The 17,820-nt window shown below is 50.1% G+C and overlaps 1 protein-coding gene across 2 annotated transcripts in view; it reads left to right on the top strand.

The window, feature by feature from the left end:
- Positions 1 to 17,820, top strand: part of asap2a (ArfGAP with SH3 domain, ankyrin repeat and PH domain 2a) — a 44,597-nt gene that overhangs the window by 19,381 nt on the left and 7,396 nt on the right. For both annotated transcript variants that reach the window (XM_049005131.1, XM_049005132.1), the window contains exons 3-17: positions 4,316 to 4,461; positions 5,169 to 5,243; positions 9,080 to 9,129; positions 11,121 to 11,250; positions 11,547 to 11,632; positions 11,740 to 11,815; positions 11,998 to 12,084; positions 12,970 to 13,073; positions 13,261 to 13,330; positions 14,270 to 14,357; positions 16,277 to 16,325; positions 16,416 to 16,582; positions 16,793 to 16,926; positions 17,164 to 17,258; positions 17,481 to 17,670. In XM_049005131.1, coding sequence (XP_048861088.1) covers positions 4,316 to 4,461; positions 5,169 to 5,243; positions 9,080 to 9,129; positions 11,121 to 11,250; positions 11,547 to 11,632; positions 11,740 to 11,815; positions 11,998 to 12,084; positions 12,970 to 13,073; positions 13,261 to 13,330; positions 14,270 to 14,357; positions 16,277 to 16,325; positions 16,416 to 16,582; positions 16,793 to 16,926; positions 17,164 to 17,258; positions 17,481 to 17,670 — 1,547 coding nt within the window. The remainder of the gene's footprint in view (positions 1 to 4,315; positions 4,462 to 5,168; positions 5,244 to 9,079; positions 9,130 to 11,120; positions 11,251 to 11,546; positions 11,633 to 11,739; positions 11,816 to 11,997; positions 12,085 to 12,969; positions 13,074 to 13,260; positions 13,331 to 14,269; positions 14,358 to 16,276; positions 16,326 to 16,415; positions 16,583 to 16,792; positions 16,927 to 17,163; positions 17,259 to 17,480; positions 17,671 to 17,820) is intronic.

Raw genomic sequence — 17,820 nt, 5'->3', positions numbered from 1 at the left:
CTCCCTTGCGTTGCATTGGGTTGGGTTGTAGTGTTTTGGGTTGCATTGGGTTGCATTGTGCTGTGTTGTGTTGGAATAACAGCTTCCAGTTTGACCACCGTTCAAATTCCCAGCATGCCCTCCAAATGCGGATGGACTACGTAATGTGGAATGACCCCCGTGGTTGAGGACCCCCCGACCTAATCTGCCCCAGTGTCCTCGTGGATCAACGATGCCTTGTCTGGACCTAGCTTCGGTGGGATGGGGGTGTCATGGGGGTGGAGGCAGGGCTGACATGAACTATTTATTCTTTCCGAACTTCAGTGGTGATGTATGGCATTCCGGAGGTGAGAGCTGGAATTGTAGCGATGCCCAGGGAGCTTGGCACGCGTTGCTTTCAGCGTCCGGAATCGACCCCGAAGCCTCCTGACACTCTGATCTTTCCGGGTAGCAGACGGATAAAGTTTGCCAGCCGCTAAACATTTGGAGGGTGAGCTGAAGAGATTTAGAAACATTGAGAACCAGTCAATCTCAATGACTGTCTGAGTTTGAGTTTGTGTCCAGGTGGTTAGGGTTTCAGCCCGGATGTGAGAGGTCTCACTTCGGTACCTGTTTGTGGCTCAGTGGCTTAAGGGATCTGTGATCCAACGGTAGCCAGTTGAAGCCCTGTGGTTGGCAGAGTGATTTCAGGGAACGTTTAGTAGCTCAACAAGTAGAGCATTGCTGTACCCTCAGCTATAAGTCACTTTGGATAAAGCACCAGGTAAACGTAAAGCACCGTGCTCTTGAGCGAAGGCCCTTGACTATGACTCCCGGTTGCTTTGTCACACATATGACATTTGGGTGAAATTGTCTGCGAAATAAGTGTAATATAATGTGCCTTTGACTGGGCCTATGTTTGGATATTTACAGAAGCAATTCAGTTTAAACCTGGCTCAGCAAGTACCACCCCATCTATAAGCGGGAAAATCCTGTCCAGCTTTCCCTCAGATGGAAAGGCCAAGGTGAGCCTGACAGTGTGGTTTGCGGCTGTGGGATATGAGCTGCCTTCATCCCACACGGCTCCCGATTCCAGCTCCGGCTACCGCTGTCTATATTTTCTTTTGGGTCCTTTTTCCTGACAGCAGGGGACTGTAAGTCGCCATGACTCTGGAGATAGATTGTAAGGGTGGGGGGGGGGGCAGTCACCTGCCTTGGGATGTCAGTGTACGCTGTCTTTTCAGTGCGGAGTTACACTTAAACTTGTGTGGGGTCTGAGATTTGAATGTCTGGGTCGGTATTTTGGACATAACAGTTGTCCCATTTCTTAGACTGGTTTCGGTTATGGCACCATGCGATGACAGATTAACTCGCTCAGAAACTCAGATGGGAAAAAATGTAACTTTAGTTGGTGAGCTACCTGATTGGCACATAAAATTGGCCATATTTACCCTTATTACTGGTGCACACAAGTACATTGCTGGTTAGAGCCAATCAGGGCAAATATCTGCCATTGTCGATCACTAGCCCATTGAGTGGTGCATGCTTAGTAATTAGATGGACACTTAGTGGCAGTGGTAATGAGATTGATTGGTAATGATAATGGTAATGGTAATGGTAATGGTAATGAGATGGACGGGTAATGGTAATGGTAATGAGATGGACGGGTAATGGTTATGGTAATGAGATGGACGGGTAATGGTAATGGTAATGAGATGGACGGGTAATGGTAATGGTAATGAGATGGACGGGTAATGGTAATGGTGATAGTAGAGGGTGGGTGGGTGTACAGACCCTCTCCTCGCTACAGTGCTTTTTAATGAAACCTCTCCATGAATTGCCTTACTAACATCTTGAGAGCTACCTAACATGATGAGAGCTACCTCCACCCTGTCTGTTTTAAGCCTGGTTTTAACCCTTGTTTGTCTGCTACTGGACCTGGTTGAAGCTCTCAACATGTCAGCATCTTTGGGCCGTCCGCCGTCACGGAGCTGTTCTTGGCACGTGGGTGTGTGGGTGTGTGTGTGTGTTCTCCTAACTTTGTGGGTGCAGTTTTGAAGGAATGTGTTGACTTTATTTTAAACTAGAAGCACTAGAACTTTTTATGGAAGCATTAAACCGAGAGTTAGTGTGACGGGCATAAAAATTATGGACATCTGTCTGTCTGTCTGCCTCTCTGTCTGTCTGCCTCTCTAACTGTCTGTCTGTCTGTCTGTCTCTCTGCCTCTCTGACTGTCTGTCTGTCTGCCTCTCTGTCTGTCTCTCTGCCTCTCTGTCTGTCTGTCTGTCTCTCTGCCTCTCTGACTGTCTGTCTGTCTCTCTGACTGTCTGTCTGCCTCTCTGTCTCTCTAACTGTCTGTCTGTGTGTGTCTCTCTGTCTCTCTCTGTCATTCACTGTCTATCTCTGTGTCCCTGTGCCTCTCTGTATGTGTGTTTTCTTTGTGCAGGTGTGAGTGTGTGCATCTGTTATTCTGTGTGTAGTCTAAGACCATAGGAGGGAGGGGGAATTAAACCCAGCATATTTAATTTGGAGTTTTTAAAAGCAGAGGCCAGATGCCGGCCAGCCTTTGCCCTGGTTTTGGTAAAACCTGTGCTGCTTTGTGCTGTACAGGGAGGAGGAAGAGCGTGGGGCGTCTTACCAGTTTCCTGGTATGGGGTCTGTGTGATGACCTCATTGCTCCAAACCCCCCCCCCCCCCCCCGAAATCCCTCAAACCCACCTTAGCACCCGTCTCCATTCTTTGTGATGCCAATTGCAGGGGGGTATTGGCCGTGTTGCCTTTTCCCAAGGTGTGTTTTTTTGGGAGGGGGGGCGGAGGTGCTGAGCTTGCTCTAACGACCCCGGATCCATTACCTCGCCGATGTATCCCAGCAGCCCCTGGGGGCGGTTGCTGCAGTAACGGCAGCGATCTGCTCCTGTGCGCTCTTCTGTTAGCGCCCCATTAAGTCTGGCGGCTTTGTAATCGCTAATGCAGTCCACCCTTAAAGGGCTCTTATTGCCCGGGAACTGCTAGCGTACTCTCATTAGCCTCCTAGCTGCTGAAAGATTTACCGTGGTTTATGACCCTGCTCTTTGGGGGAGGGGGGTCAGACTCAGGCTGTCCCCAGGGCCGTCCCTCCATTACCTCCTGCTCATCCTGGACCACTTAAACAGGTGCCGAAAATGATATCCCAGCACCATGCGTCCATCTGCAGTGCTACTCGGCTGAGCTTCCTGCAAGTAACCAGTAAGACCAGTAAAATGGTTATGGGAACAAGATCTTTGTGAGCCACATATCAGAGTTCAAGGCCGCGAGGACAGAACCTTGACCCCCACCAGAATGCTGTACATGGTGGGGGCTTTCGTTCCGAGCCTGTCCGATCTTCCAGCCGTCGAGGCTGGCGAAGCTGTGATAGGTCGGGGTGCGATTTTGTGGGAGGTGTGAAATTTAGGTGAGGGGGCCATCAAGCTCAGAGATGTGGAAAATCAGGGTAAGACTCAAATGAAGAGCTCTCCCTCTCTGAAGAATCGTCATCATTATGGGGTGTGGGTGGGTCGGCACCATCGCTGATCTCAGGCCATTCATCAGAACGTGGTTGAATTACGCTGAAGTAGGAGCGTGCCCCCCCAACCCCCAGCACCCTGTAAGCCTCACCTCAAAATGAAGTTGCATCTACAGGGATGTTCCTTGTGACCCCAGTCGGCATTCACAGGGAAACGTGAGACCAGCTGTGTCTGCACAAATGGACGTCGACCTTGTCATGTGACCTGTTCGCCCTGCCGGGATTGATCTGGCTGCTTGTGTGGCCAAGGAGATTCACCATGAATAGAAGAGCGGCACTTTATCGATCCCAGAGGTGAAATTGGGTAGTTCTGACGTATCCCATCATGCTCTTCACGAGAGACACAAACAGACATGTATGTACAGGGAGAGATGGATGTGGGGTCAGAGCACGGGGTCAGCCGTGTTCCAGGAGGAGTTGAAGTCAGGGGTCTTGCTCAAGGTCCTAACAGTAATACGATTATGGCATGAGGACACAAACCCACAACCTTCTGGATGTGGAGACAGAGCCCAAACCTAAATTTTTTATGATGGGGGAGTGGCACATAAGAGAGGTCATAATTCATACACAGGGACCAAGCTTGTCATTAGCCAGTGATATGTTTTGAATAGTTGAGTGACAGGGGAGGGGGCGCTCTGGGAGCCAATCAGCTTTCAGCTGGCACTAAACTCCATACCTTGGCTTGTCCCCCTCTTTTAAATACTGAAGTACTTGGGAATCAGGTGAAACGTCGGAGGTTTGAAATGTTTGTTAGCTAAAACCTTCCCCTGTCTCCATAGTGACTGCAGTAACCACCCTTCCCCCCTCCCCCACAGCTCATGTGGAAAACGAGGAGCAGTATACGCAGGCCCTGGAGAAGTTTGGGGAGAACTGCGTCTACCGGGACGACCCTGACCTGGGATCAGCCTTCCTGAAGTTCTCTGTCTTCACCAAAGAGCTCACGGCCCTTTTTAAAAACCTGGTGGGGAACCCTTTGTTTCTGTGTGTGTGTGTGGTGTGTGTGTGTGTGTGTGAATGCACTAGCCGGGGCTAAGGTCATAATTTGGCCAGTTTTACCAGCATGGAATGGGGCGTACTAGCCAACCTGTGATTCCTGGGGGGTTGGCCTGACAGTCTCATCCTTTAATAATCGTACATGTTGATCCCTAAAATATAATACTCCATCTCTGAGCCCCTGGGGAGGTGATTTCCCCCAGGAAATGTTTAAAGTATTACGCTCTAACGCTTACCAGAATGCAGAAAATTTAGTGTGTGGGGAGTTTTTACATTTAGTTCAGAGAAATGATTTTGTGCTGCATAGTGTGGAACAAAGAGATTGTGAATTTTCCACAATTAAGTGTAAAATGAGTCGTGTTTCACCGTGGAGGATTCATCTGGCTTCCAGCATGCTGACCCTTGTGTCATTGGCTGATTTGCATGGTCGACCCTGGGGGGCGGATTGGTCGGTAATACTGTGCTTTTGCCTGTGATTCTTAGTGACCGCTGCACCCCAGGAACCCCGGGGGGGGGTAGCAGGCCGCGGTTTTTCATAACGTCCCCCCGACTCGTTCAGACTTGCACCTTAATCGCCAGGGGAAACCAAAATGGCGGACGGCAGGGTGAACTAGTGACCGGTGACGCATCGCATTGGGAGGCTGATTTAATTAGCACCTGTTTTTGTCCCTCCAGTTCCAGAATATGAACAACATCATCACATTCCCATTGGACAGCCTGCTGAAAGGGGACCTGAAGGGGGTTAAAGGGGTAAGTCTGTCCAAAAATGTGCCTTTTTATAATTCCATTCCGTACATCCATCTACTAATCGCTTATCTTGGTCAAGGACACTAGGCTGGGGCACATCCTGGGGAGGGTGTCACCAAGCAGACACACACACACACACACACACACACACGGACTCTGGTGCGATGGAATCCTATGTGACATGGGGAAAAAAATGCAAACTCCACACACAGTGGTGGGTTTCGCACCTACAGCCCTGGAAGTGTGAGAAAATTGTGCTGTCAAATGGTGATGTTAAATCAACCCCCCCCCCCCCCCCATTTGTTTAAAAAGAAAAAATAGAAGTCCGTGCTCAAGAGAAGACGCTCTACAGTGATAGTGCGCTACCCCCGACAGCGTGTGGTCGACCCAGTGGCCTGGATCCGATTCCAAAACCGCGGTCCAGATGACTTGGCACTGCCCACCATCACCGCTGTGTCTGTCACCGAGACGCTCGCTTGCGTGGAGCCAACGGTCACTGAACCTGGTTCTGCTGAACGGTTAAAACCCAAATAAGCCTTCAGTAAACAAGAGGCGTTGGACATCAGTCACGGTATCACACGGACACATCCGGACAGCTCAATATAGCATTCAGAGTGTATGACACGGGGATGATACCCTGTTTCACTGACGCTCTGCCCCACAGTAGCCGCATGTGATCTCTTTGTGGTTATTTTTGTTTTTAATACAGTTTTAGGTAGTGTGATGTGTTAGCAAGTAGCACTAGCCGGATACGGCAAAATGCGGCTTTTCAGTTAGAATTTAACACCGCAGGTGAGGTTGCAGACGTGCGGCTGCCGGCTACTGGTTTGCTGCAGGCTCGCTCAGGGTGACGGTTGCCTCGGTGACTGCATCCGCCCCATTCTCCCATTCATTAGGAGCACGTGGCTGTCGGGCCGCGCCAGGAAAATGATGCAATTCAGTCTTAATGTGGCTTGCTGTCTAACCGCGTGTCGGCCCGCCTCCCGCCCTCGCATGTGACGACTGCTAAGAGTTAATTAGTGGCCCCTCTCTCTGATCGATGACGAGAGCGGCACGGATTTCGCCTCCGCCTCTGATCGCCGGCGCCCGTCCCGTGTGAGACAGGAAGGAATGTGACTGACGAGGGGATCCAGGTTACCGGAAGGAACCGAGGTTGCTCATTAAGGTTCCTGCGGCCCTCTAGTGCCAAGGTAACATAGCTGTTTCCCTCGCCGCCCTCTCCTTGCCTGTCCTCGGCACGCAGACATAATCACTCTGCAAGAACCTCTGACAGCTCTGGAAAGCCGCTAACGAGCACGCGACAAAACGAGTCTAGACCTCCCTAAGTGCCCTACAATTGAATCGGGCGCAGGAAGTATCTGCCGTGATTACCGCTCTACCATTACGTAGCCCCCCCACCCCCACGCGTGCCGAATAGGGGGGCCACCACCATCCATTCAGTAATTAGATTCCCAGTCTTCCCAGAATAATAATTAAGGTGCCGGGAGGCTATCCGTGTAGCCTGTCCATCGTCACCCCCCTCATCGATTTTGACAAATAAAACAAATAATTTTAGCAGGAACAGGAGAGAATCACCTGTGAAATGGCCTCGCTTGGGGTTAATGACATCAGCGATAGGTCCGCAGTCGATGCCCTCGGCTGTGGATTGTCGGCCCGTGGGCTAAAGAGTGACGCTGATGGATCAGAGATTACGAGATGCTGGGGGAGGCGGGAAGGCGAGGAGGAGCGTGGCTATGTTCACTGGGACTGAGTGGTGTTTTACCTTTTTCTTTTAAGCTTTAGGAGTTGAAAATGGTTTCAGGAACTAACTTTTTGCCTTTCAGCTGGTGTCTTTGTGGCGGCACCTGTGTAAGATTCAGCTCCGCCAAGCTGAACAATATCCTGCAAAAACAAATACATTTTCCTGATCGCGTTTCCAAATCTATGACTTTGAAACTGTTTTCTTTTTGTGTTTTTTTTCCCAATTACATTAAGTAATTCCTACTTAAATTCACATCCCAGATTTAAAAAGGCCTTCTTCCTCCCGTGGAATCATGCCGATTAATTACCCTCACCTGGGGGCTCTTTGGTTTAACAGATTGTGAATTCAGACCCACCAGGCCGGTGTTACCACGGCAGCCAACTTCAGTCGTGGCCCATGTGACTCCACTGACTCCTCTGATTTGCTGTTGCAAGGATCGGATTTTTTCCCTCTCTCCCATTGCCTTGTCATCAAAGCAATTTTCCCAGAATCCCACTGGGCAAGGGGAACTGTGTATTTTTTTTAGCCAATCAGTCAAGGCGTCATGCCTCATGGCATCTAAGTGGTTTTCTCATGTATGGCTGTATGGTATCCAAATGCTATTGGACTAATATGACTCAGTCAGGAATCGGGAAAGGAATATAGCCCCGGGGGGGGCTGCCAGTGCAGAATAACGGGAATGAGGAGTGTGAATCCTATTAGAGGCTTGGGGATCCGTTGCAGAGAGTAACAGCTTTAAGTTCATGTTAGCGAGCGTTAGCTCACTCTGGAGGCATGCTTGGGTCCTGGGGAGGTCTTTTTATTGGCTGTGTCCCAGAGGGGGCGGAGTCCTGTTACGGCGCACCAAAACTGGCGGGAAACCTGCCTCTGATGGTGATAACATCTGTCGCCTAGGAGATTAAACGGCGTCATATTTACAAGCAGGTGGAGCCGTTGGGTGCCAGAGTCGGTGTCCAGCCTGGGACGGAGGCCCACTTCGCTCCGCCAGGGGAGGCAGCAGGAGTCTGGCACCAGTAACAGCATGCCGGCCCACGGCGCCGCCCGGTCACCAAAACCCACCTCGGCATTCCGTCACGCTAGCTAGTCTATTTTTCACGGCGCATGTCACTTTCGCCATTTATCCAGCCCCAGGTTAGGCTGCCACATTTATAATTAGATTATTTCAAAATTGTCATTGTGATTCGCTTCCCCCTCCCGTCAGACGTGCACACACACCAATGCCTTCCTGCCTCCCTGGGCTCTCCATCAGCTAACGGGCCAAGTCGAAGATTCAGGAAGCCCCTGCCTGCACACCCAGTCAGCCATGGCTTTGATCGGAATGGGCGGTGGGCGGTCGATTTCACCTGATTGGAGACAAGCCCCAGTCGTGCACCAATCACGAGGCGTGTATTGCACCGTACTGTGAAATCACAGCCGCTAATGCTGTCGCTGGGAGAAACTGACGCTCTTCAACCCATCCCGTGCTTGTAAACCTCTTACCGCCACTCGCGCTAATTTATTTTGCTCATTACCATTTATGGTAATCGGGAGTTAATTATTTATCCGCCAAAACGTCACCTGATTTCACGCTGGCAGGCAGCTGTTGAATGTTCCAGATTTACGGAAAATCCATTAAGCGGGGTCTCCCTGGCGGCTGGGACTGCTCTCGGAACTGGTGAAGCCCATTGGCCAAGCGGCAAATGACTCCGTCCTGTGAGCGCGTGTTTGGCCCCTCCCTCCTGCCGATGGAGGCCGCTGTGGTGAAACCCTAACAGCCCAGTCCCTCCCATGGCATCGCTCCGAGACACGCCACCATTTTCCAAATGTTTACCTCTTGGACAGGGGCAGTTCTAAGATTTTTTTTTTTTTAATGTGGGGTGCATAAGAGTGACAAGTATCCATACAGAGGGGTTAACCATATCAATAGCCAATGATATGTTTTCAATCCATGACTGACGGGGGATAGGTCACTTCCGGGAGCCAATCAGCTTTCAGTTAGGGCCAGTGCCCCTTTGGTGCCACCCCTCTGTACGCCTCTGCTGTGATGTCATTATTATAAACCAAACCCACAGTATTTGATATGTTCTTGATGCCGTTTTAATTTGTTTTGTCTTGACAGGACCTGAAAAAGCCCTTCGATAAAGCCTGGAAAGATTACGAAACGAAAGTGTAAGTGTTGACTTCCTTTACATTTCTCGGTTTGGGTAAAGTGTGCTGTTTTTGTCTGTGTGCACTAGGTTCTTCTAAAGAGTGTAACTTGTGTGTGTTTGACCTTAACAGTAATGAATCTGGTCATTGTTTATTACATTGTGTGCTGACGCCCAGGTTGCTGTCCAGCGGAGTGACGTAGCGATAATCGATTTGGTTAAAAGCACCTTCTCCATGTCTTTGCCCGGCGTAGTCTGATCTCAGATCAGTGCTGCTGAGGAATCTGCATGCCCTAGATGTTATGTACATTTAATTGCGCTGTTACTTATTTAGCAGTTGTACTTCGCTTAGGACAAAAGCAAGCGAGGCATAGAGTACATCACACATATACCAGTCCAGAAACCCGAGAGTCTAGTGGGACCATCTGCGTGCTGTATATGAAAACGGATCACCTGGTAGTGCCCAGGAAAGAGATTCGGTGGAACCAGTCCATGGTAGACCACCGGGTGAGGGACAGTGGGTAGGGCAGGGCTTAGCTAAGGAACCAATATTGAGGTCTTTCAGAAGAGCTTTGGACAGACTGTCAGAGCTGGTGTTCAGAACACCTCGGGGGGGGGCTGTGTTCATGGTTTGATGTCCTCTTGTCGTGGTTTTCTGGGTGATTTTGGTAGCTTCTTTCTTAGACGAAACAAATTACAGCTGAATATGCAGGACATGTGAGCTGACGGACACGCCCACTGCCTAACATTAACCTCGACTTCCTGCGCCCAGATTAATTCCTCTGTATCTCTCGTTTTTGCACCATTGATCCTCAGAGCGTGAAGTTTCGACCAACCAGCCCTGCGGTCATGAGACGATACCAGCTAACGTTAGATGCTAACTTTAGCGATGTTTTCCTGTTGGTTGCCATAGCGATCGGTACCTGGCGCTGGCCCATATAGCAGCGTTGAGTCCGGTACCCCCACGTGTTTCTGCTGTTAAGTGTGGTCTGTTGTTCTTGCTGTCATGTATGAAATTTCATAGCATTTTTATATATTTTCCAAGCTGCAAAGGACATTCTTTGCTGAAAGGGTAATATAAAAAATGCAATTTGATCATATTTTTCTCCAAGCTGTGAATTCAGATGAGGATGCTTCATGGCTGCCCCCCCCACACACCCCCTACCAACCCCAAGTGAATCTTGATTTTATTTAACCTTCTGGGTATCGATGAATCACATGCTATGGAGAGCAGGTCCAGCACACGGTCAGTAACCCTGAACCAGCGCCACTCTGTAACGAATCCTTACCAGTTTTCAGTCTGGGGGGGTTTCAGTGATCACTGATTTGGGCGCACACACCCCCCCCCCCTTTTTTTTTGTAAATGGACAGAAGCCAAAAAAAGCATAAAATTCACTTCAAGGACAAAATTTGAGCAGCATCATAAAGCAGCTTAATCTTTTTAAATCTTTTTTTTTTTTTTTTAACACAAGTGGTGTGGAATCACATGGCAGGTTCCCTGGGGGGCGGGGCAGTGCCTAGTGACAACACCCCACTCGTGTTGGAGGCTCGTGCCCCTCCTCTCGCCTCCGCCCGCCTCCGCCCCCCCTCCCTCGTTCCCCATTTTTGGCTCTGCAAATAGCCTTGCTGCATTGATTGCCTTGGTTAAAACCCGCCTCGCTCTGGGCCAAGCAGGTTTCAGACCTGTGGGTCCCGCCAGAGCCTGGCTCTGGTTTTAACGAACGGGCCCCAAACGTGGCTCCTTGGCATGGTGCTGTGGGATTCCGGTTCCATTGCCTAGACTTGAACGGACGGCTTGGAGCCGGCGAGGTCTTTTCCGGAAAACGAGGCGCTCTGCATCCCTTCCTTGTGGTTATATGCTGCCGTGGCATATGGAAAAGAATGCCCTGTTGCATGAGATGATGTGCATTGTCCTCCGTGTTTGTGTATCTGTGAGCCAATCAGGGCCATACCCTTTGGTCACATGACCTCTCGCCCCCACCACCCCCCCCACCACCCCCGAATCCTCCACAGCACGAAGATCGAGAAGGAGAAGAAGGAGCATGCCCGGCAGCACGGCATGATCCGCACCGAGATCAGCGGCGCCGAGATCGCCGAGGAGATGGAGAAGGAGAGGCGGTTCTTCCAGCTCCAGATGTGCGAGGTCGTTGCCATCCTCCTGCCACTAGGGGGCTCACTTCCAAAAGCAGGGTGGTGCTGAGGAAGGAGCCATTTAGCTTTGTTTGCATTGCATTTAGTGGGGGGGGGGGGCTTTACCTTAGGAAAGAAAGATATTCTGAGACACTATTTGCTAGTCAAGTAGGTCTTCTGAGAGCAGTGATCTAATGAAAGAACTTTACAGGAGATATTCTACTCCCTCATGTTTTGGATCATGAGGACCATTGGTGTATCTGTACCCTCGAGGGGTTTTAACCATGAAACATGGATTCCGCTTTGCAGTATCTCCTCAAAGTGAACGAAATAAAGATCAAGAAGGGTGTCGACCTCCTGCAGAACCTCATCAAGTATTTTCATGCCCAGTGCAAGTAGGTTTGGGAATTGACCTGGGAATCGGTAGTCTCTTCTGATAGGTGACCCATAATTCCGGGAGACATGGGGAACAGATGTGTCACGGTGCTCCTGTGTCTCCCAGCTTCTTTCAGGACGGGCTGAAGGCCGTGGACAACCTCAAACCGTCGATTGAGAAGCTGGCTACGGACTTGCACACGGTGAGTCCTTTTGCAGCCCCTCTTTGTCCACGGAGCCTCGGTCACCTCAAGTAAATTATCCGATGTCTGATCTGCGTCTAGCCCCTTGAGGCCTTGGCTGCTTCCTTTGTTGCTGTCAGTTCTGCTATTTTCTGCTTGTGGGCGAGTCTCATCCCCACAACCTCCTGGCTTCTCCCCGGCAGATCAAACAGGCGCAGGACGAAGAGCGCAAACAGCTGACCCAGCTGCGGGACATCCTAAAGTCCTCGCTGCAGGTCGAGCAGAAGGAGGTAAGATCCCCATCGCTGCGGCCTGCTGTGGGTCTCTGACCCCAGAACACGCTGCAGCTGGTCCCCGATTTAAACCCGAAACCAGCGCTGATTTTTCATCCTCCGTATGATGCGTCAGTGAGCATATAGAATACGGCCTGCTGCGGCCCCTCAGGAGCAGAATTTGACAGCCCCATGTGCGTGTAGCCGACGCAACTGACGGGATGATTAGTTTTGCGGGGGGTTGTTGGTCTTATGCCCACACTGAAGCCTTGTCTGAGGTCTGCTCTTCTCTCTCTCTCTCTCTGCTGCCCCAACCTTTGCGAACGAAGTCTAGGACAGTAAGTGTGCTCATGTCGAGACCCTGGGCCCCTCCCCCATTGTGTTACTCAAATCAATGCACCATCCGTCTATCCATGTCGCACCCAGGGGGGTCAGGAACATAAACCTGGATTTACATGGGGGCCTGTGCATTTACTCTTGTAATCCACACCCCCCCCCCATTCGACAGCCACTAGCAGGCACTCATCTTCATCTTCCTGGCTTTAGCGTGCTGCCTTTCTGTTAAATTAATGCCCCCCCCCCCCCCACCAACTAGAAATCCATTAGATGATTGCTGTCACTGTTGTATGACTTCCTAACCCCCTCCCCTTACCTGCACTGGTGATGGGGGTGGGCTGGGTATGGTGGGGGTGGTTATTAAGATTCTATGCCCCCCCCCCAACATGAAAAAAATCCCCCCCCCAGATATTGTTGTCTTCTCCCTTCCCAACAGACTGCTGGATAATGCCCTTCCTTTTATTCCCATCCTGCTTGTCTCACGTCAGAAATGATTTCCGCTCGGCTGACTTTGATTGGTCGGCATCCGTAGGCTTATTCTATGTTCCTGTCACCCCACTGTCGAAGGATGCCCAGGTGCGGCAGAGCGCCACCTACAGCCTGCACCAGCCCCAGGGCAACAAGGAGCACGGCACGGAGCGAAGTGGGAACCTCTACAAGAAGAGCGATGGGTATGGGGGGCAGGTTGTGTGGGGGGGGTTGTTGCCACGGTGACAGACACTCCTGTATCCTTATTATGTGCATGTTTACAAAGCCCTAATTAGATCAGTGCTGGGTAGCTCGGTGTTCTGGTGGCTTGTGAAATGATCCGCCCCCCCCCCCCACCTCGCTAATAAGGAGTCTCCCTGTCACTTCCAGGCTGAGAAAGGTGTGGCAGAAGCGCAAATGCTCCGTGAAGAACGGCTACCTGACAATATCGCACGGCACGGTGAGTGGAACCCGCCCGCCCCAGGTCCTAGTGCCCACCCAGCAGGGCCTCTCAGCTGTCCAGGGTTAGGGTGGAGGAATCAGCCTCCTCATGTACGCGAAGCTTCAGTCTTTCCAGGAGAGGCTCCTCTTTGCTGTGTCTGTTCAATGATAGTAACACAGCTGCTCAGTTTAATGGGAGCCAGTAATCCAGTGTGTGGAGGTCTAACACTGCCTGTGATTGGCGGCCCTAAACGGTCCCACCAATCAGCCATGAGGATTAAAGCCCCATTCCTCCTCATGGTGCTAATGGCCACTCTGGGTTCTTATGACGACCTCGTCCCTATCGAGCCATTAATTCATTTGAATGCATTATAACCATAAAATTCAGAATCGCAATTAATTAAGGCTCATTCCTGCTGTGGGGGGGCGGCTCTACCACACAGCAGTCTGTCCCCCCCCCACTTTGAGTGGACTCTGTCTGTATCCAGGCTGTGATTCTCCCCACTCTGTGGCTCTGAGATAAAGCAGCCCATAATAAGACTTTGTGTCCACAGATGTGTCCGATGGTAGCTAATTCTCACGTTTACGCATGTTTCTGAAAGCTAAAAAACAAAACAAAGGCCTGATGTTCTGGAAAAAAAAGCTTATGTTTTTTGGACAGCCCTGGAAATATCAGGCCTTGTACAAACCTTTTATATTCTGGTGGTGGGGGGTACAATATGGATCTACAAGCTACATCGTTTAGCTGCCATGTTTGTTTATGGCGGGAAATGGCTGAAGGTCCCACTGGGATAGATACTGAGACGGATGGTTCAGCCTGAACGTCAGATAACACAGCACGTCTCATAACTCAGAGCCGGCGGGGGCTAAGACTGATGTGTCCCCCCAGCCTCTAAAAGGAACATAAATACCTTGGATTTGTGTCTCTTCATACCTGGCTGCTTCTTCTCCCATCCAGGCTAACAGACCACCGGCGAAACTCAACCTGCTCACCTGCCAGGTGAAGCACAACCCGGAAGAGAAAAAGAGCTTCGACCTCATATCACGTACGCTGGTCCACCGTCCCACCTGCCCAGAATTCCCTCTACTTTTGTTCCAGCGGCACGTGCAGATAATGTGACCGGACTCCTCTCATATGTTCTGTAGTGGTGTAAATTGAATCAGGGAAAGCCTTCCAGGTCTCATGTTACAAAGAGAGCACCTTTAGAAGAATCCGGAAGGGGAGATGCACAGATGTGCATAAGTGTTGAGAAGTGTGCCTCTCTGTCTATGTCTGTCTGTCTATGTCTGTCTGTCTATGTCTGACTGTCTATGTCTGACTGTCTATGTCTGTCTGTCTATGTCTGTCTGTCTATGTCTGACTGTCTATGTCTGTCTGTCTATGTCTGTCTATCTATGTCTGTCCGTTCATGTGGAAATGGAGAGTTTGAAGTATGCCATGGCCTGTAATTACGGAGTTGAGGTCTCCTTTATCAACTAGTGTTTATACTTTTTACACTCGTTAATGGGAGATGGACAGCCTGGAACAGTTTCCTTCTGGAATATTCTGAGAGGTTTCCATGCCCTCCATAGTGCAGTGAAGGGGGCTTTGTGTTCATTACAGCTGCTGTTTAGCAGTCTGGGTAATGCATGTTGGCAAAGCCGAAGTTGTGCATCCTTACAAACAGCTCGTCTGGGCTGAAGTAAATAACCAGACGGTCAAGATCCTGCGCCTGAGTGATTTTAAAGCCATTTTAGCCACCGTTTGCCTCATGAGTCGCGATATATCCTCTGCAAAAATGAGTTTACGATTCCCGGCTTTGCGTGGAAGTTTATCAGACGGCTGTGCCCTTGGCAGACGGTACAATTTAATCTCCGCGTACCGAAACAGTTGAGTGCAAGTTCTGCAATCTTCCTGCTAGGTCTGGCAGCCACAGGGTGAATTTTAAGGGGCGTCTATAAATATTGCACACCATCGACGCTTTTTGACATTTTCCTCAGCTCTGCTTTCTGTTTGCATCAAACTAAAACAGCTGAAGACAGATTATTTACTTGAATTCTTATTTACTTGTTTACTGGTAATATTTGGATTTATTTTTGTAGAAGCTCTTATGGGAAACGGCGGTCTGTCTAAATCGCAGCTATTTAATTACCTGATGAAAAGTGGGGATTGAAAATGACCGTTCTTAGTTTGTTTCTCTGCGTTCCTCCCTCCCCCCGTGAGGCCTTAAAGTGGTCTGATCCAGCCTCCCCCGCAGCACATGTGAGTCCTACGGCCGCGTTCAGTTAAGGGCCAATTTGGTTGATGGTGTTAATCGGGGTGACATGCGAGTCTCATTTTTTTTCACACTGCTGTAAGTTATAAAAATGCCAGTGGTGTTCGTCAGCCGTCCGTAACCAGGAGAAGTCCCGCTTCACAGAAACACGCAGATTTATTTTTTTTTTCCACTTTCAAGTTGACATCATCTTTTCCTAAGCGCGCCAAACTAAGGCTCCCGTTGTTTCCAGAAGTTTTTCTCTCAAAGGACAGGGAGGGACGACATTGTCCAGCCCTCACGCTCTGATGTTGAAACGCTGTTACATAATCGAGGCCACTTGCCAGCCCTGTGCTATCAAGCAATTCATTTTTTTTTTTTTTGTGGGACATTTTCTATTTATGTTCATGTTTTTCAGTGACATAGTAGTGTTTTTGCACAGGTCTCTCTCCGCCACTGTCTGCAACCTGTTGGTCTTGCATGCATCTGTGTCCATTGCAGGCTAAGAAGCTGATTTAGCTAGGAAGACATTAAGCAGCTTTGCTCGTACTGTCCTGCCCACTCACGTTTCCATCAATAGAATGCCGCATGGTTATTGGCCGATTCTTGCATGCATTGTGTGTGTCATTCTGAGCGATGTCAATGACATCCTTGTTTGAGGAATAATTTGCCGGTGTCTGTGTTCCTTCTCTCTCTCCTTCCTCAACTTCCTCTACCCGGTCTTTCTGCAGATGACAGGACGTATCACTTTCAGGCCGAGGATGAGCAGGAGTGTCAGATGTGAGTGGTGGTTGATCATGTCGTGGGAGGTTGTTGGGGTAACGCTGACCCCACACTGACCCCATCCCATCCCTCTCCCCGCCTCCGCAGATGGATCTCCGTGCTGCAGAACAGCAAAGAGGAGGCTCTGAATAATGCCTTCAAGGGTGACCAGCACGTGGGCGAAAACAACATTGTACAGGAGCTGACCAAAGCCATCTTGGGCGAGGTGAAGAGGATGCCTGGCAATGACACGTGCTGCGATTGCGGAGCCCCTGGTCAGTGAACAGGAAGTAGTTTATGACAGAAAGGTGCATTGTGGTATAGATTGTAGTTGCGTAATCTTATTTCTTATCTGATTGTATTTTGCTTTGTTGATCGTTGAAGGTTGGATAGTTGGTTGTTAAACAAGTGCATCTAGTACTCCGAAGCATCTCCTACGTCTCTTGTGAGATCATTAACATCTTCTTACCATCCCTCCCGTCAAGGTCCCACCTGGCTGTCCACTAACTTAGGCATCCTGACCTGCATAGAATGTTCTGGAATCCACCGGGAACTTGGTGTCCATTACTCCCGGATACAGTCCCTTACGCTGGACGTACTTGGGACGTCCGAACTCTTGGTAAATTTCAGGCTCTTTTCGTTCAAGCCAAAATATCTCGAGACAAAACAAGGTTATTCTTGGAATGAGGTGCAAGTGATGTGCAAATTAATCAGGATAAATACGGATCTTAAAGACTAACATACGCTCAAGGCTACAGGCCGGATTTGGTCTCGATCCGCCGGATCTGCTCCTTAAAGCTCCAGAGGAGTTTGGTGTTTTGGAACCGAAGTGACCGAGTCTCTGTCTGCCAAACAGCTGGCCAAGAACGTGGGAAACTCAGGCTTCAATGAGATCATGGAGGCCTGCCTGCCCGCAGATGATGGCGTGAAGCCCAACCCCAGCAGTGGAATGTAAGAGTAGAGTTGGATGTCCTGCTTCGCCTTCTCGTCAATGTCCTACTTCGTAATTTTCTTCTGGCTCTTTCAGTGGCCTGTATTGTGCTAAAATAATTCAAGCAAAAGTAATATTCAGAATTTTGTAGGTTAGTGAATTTCGCAGCGGTGTTTTAAATGATCATCGCAGTAGACCTTCTTTAATTTTTAAATTTGCGATTCTTCCGCCTTGTCCTGCAGGCAGGCGAGGAAGGACTTCATCACGGCCAAGTACACGGAGCGGCGCTTCGCGCGGAAGAAGCACGGGGACGCCGCCTCCCGGCTGCACGCGCTCTGCGACGCCGTCAAGGCCCGCGACATCTTCTCACTCATCCAGGTGTACGCCGAGGGTGTGGAGCTCATGGAGCCGATCCCTCTGGCCAACGGACACGTGAGTCTGGGGAGTGGGTGTGCGTCGGGTTCGAGCGTGTGCCCCAATGGGCATGGCGTGTGGCACAGTGCCTGTGATCGGAAGGTCGCCGGCTTAAATCTCATGGACGGTCGAGTAATTTTACCACTGGGCCGTTGAGCGAGGCCCTTA

This window comes from Brienomyrus brachyistius, unplaced genomic scaffold (assembly GCF_023856365.1).
Source record: "Brienomyrus brachyistius isolate T26 unplaced genomic scaffold, BBRACH_0.4 scaffold148, whole genome shotgun sequence".
In the NCBI taxonomy this organism is placed as follows: Eukaryota; Metazoa; Chordata; class Actinopteri; order Osteoglossiformes; family Mormyridae; genus Brienomyrus; species Brienomyrus brachyistius.
Note: the sequence above shows the minus strand (reverse complement) of the source record. Positions and strands in the feature narration are given on the sequence as shown.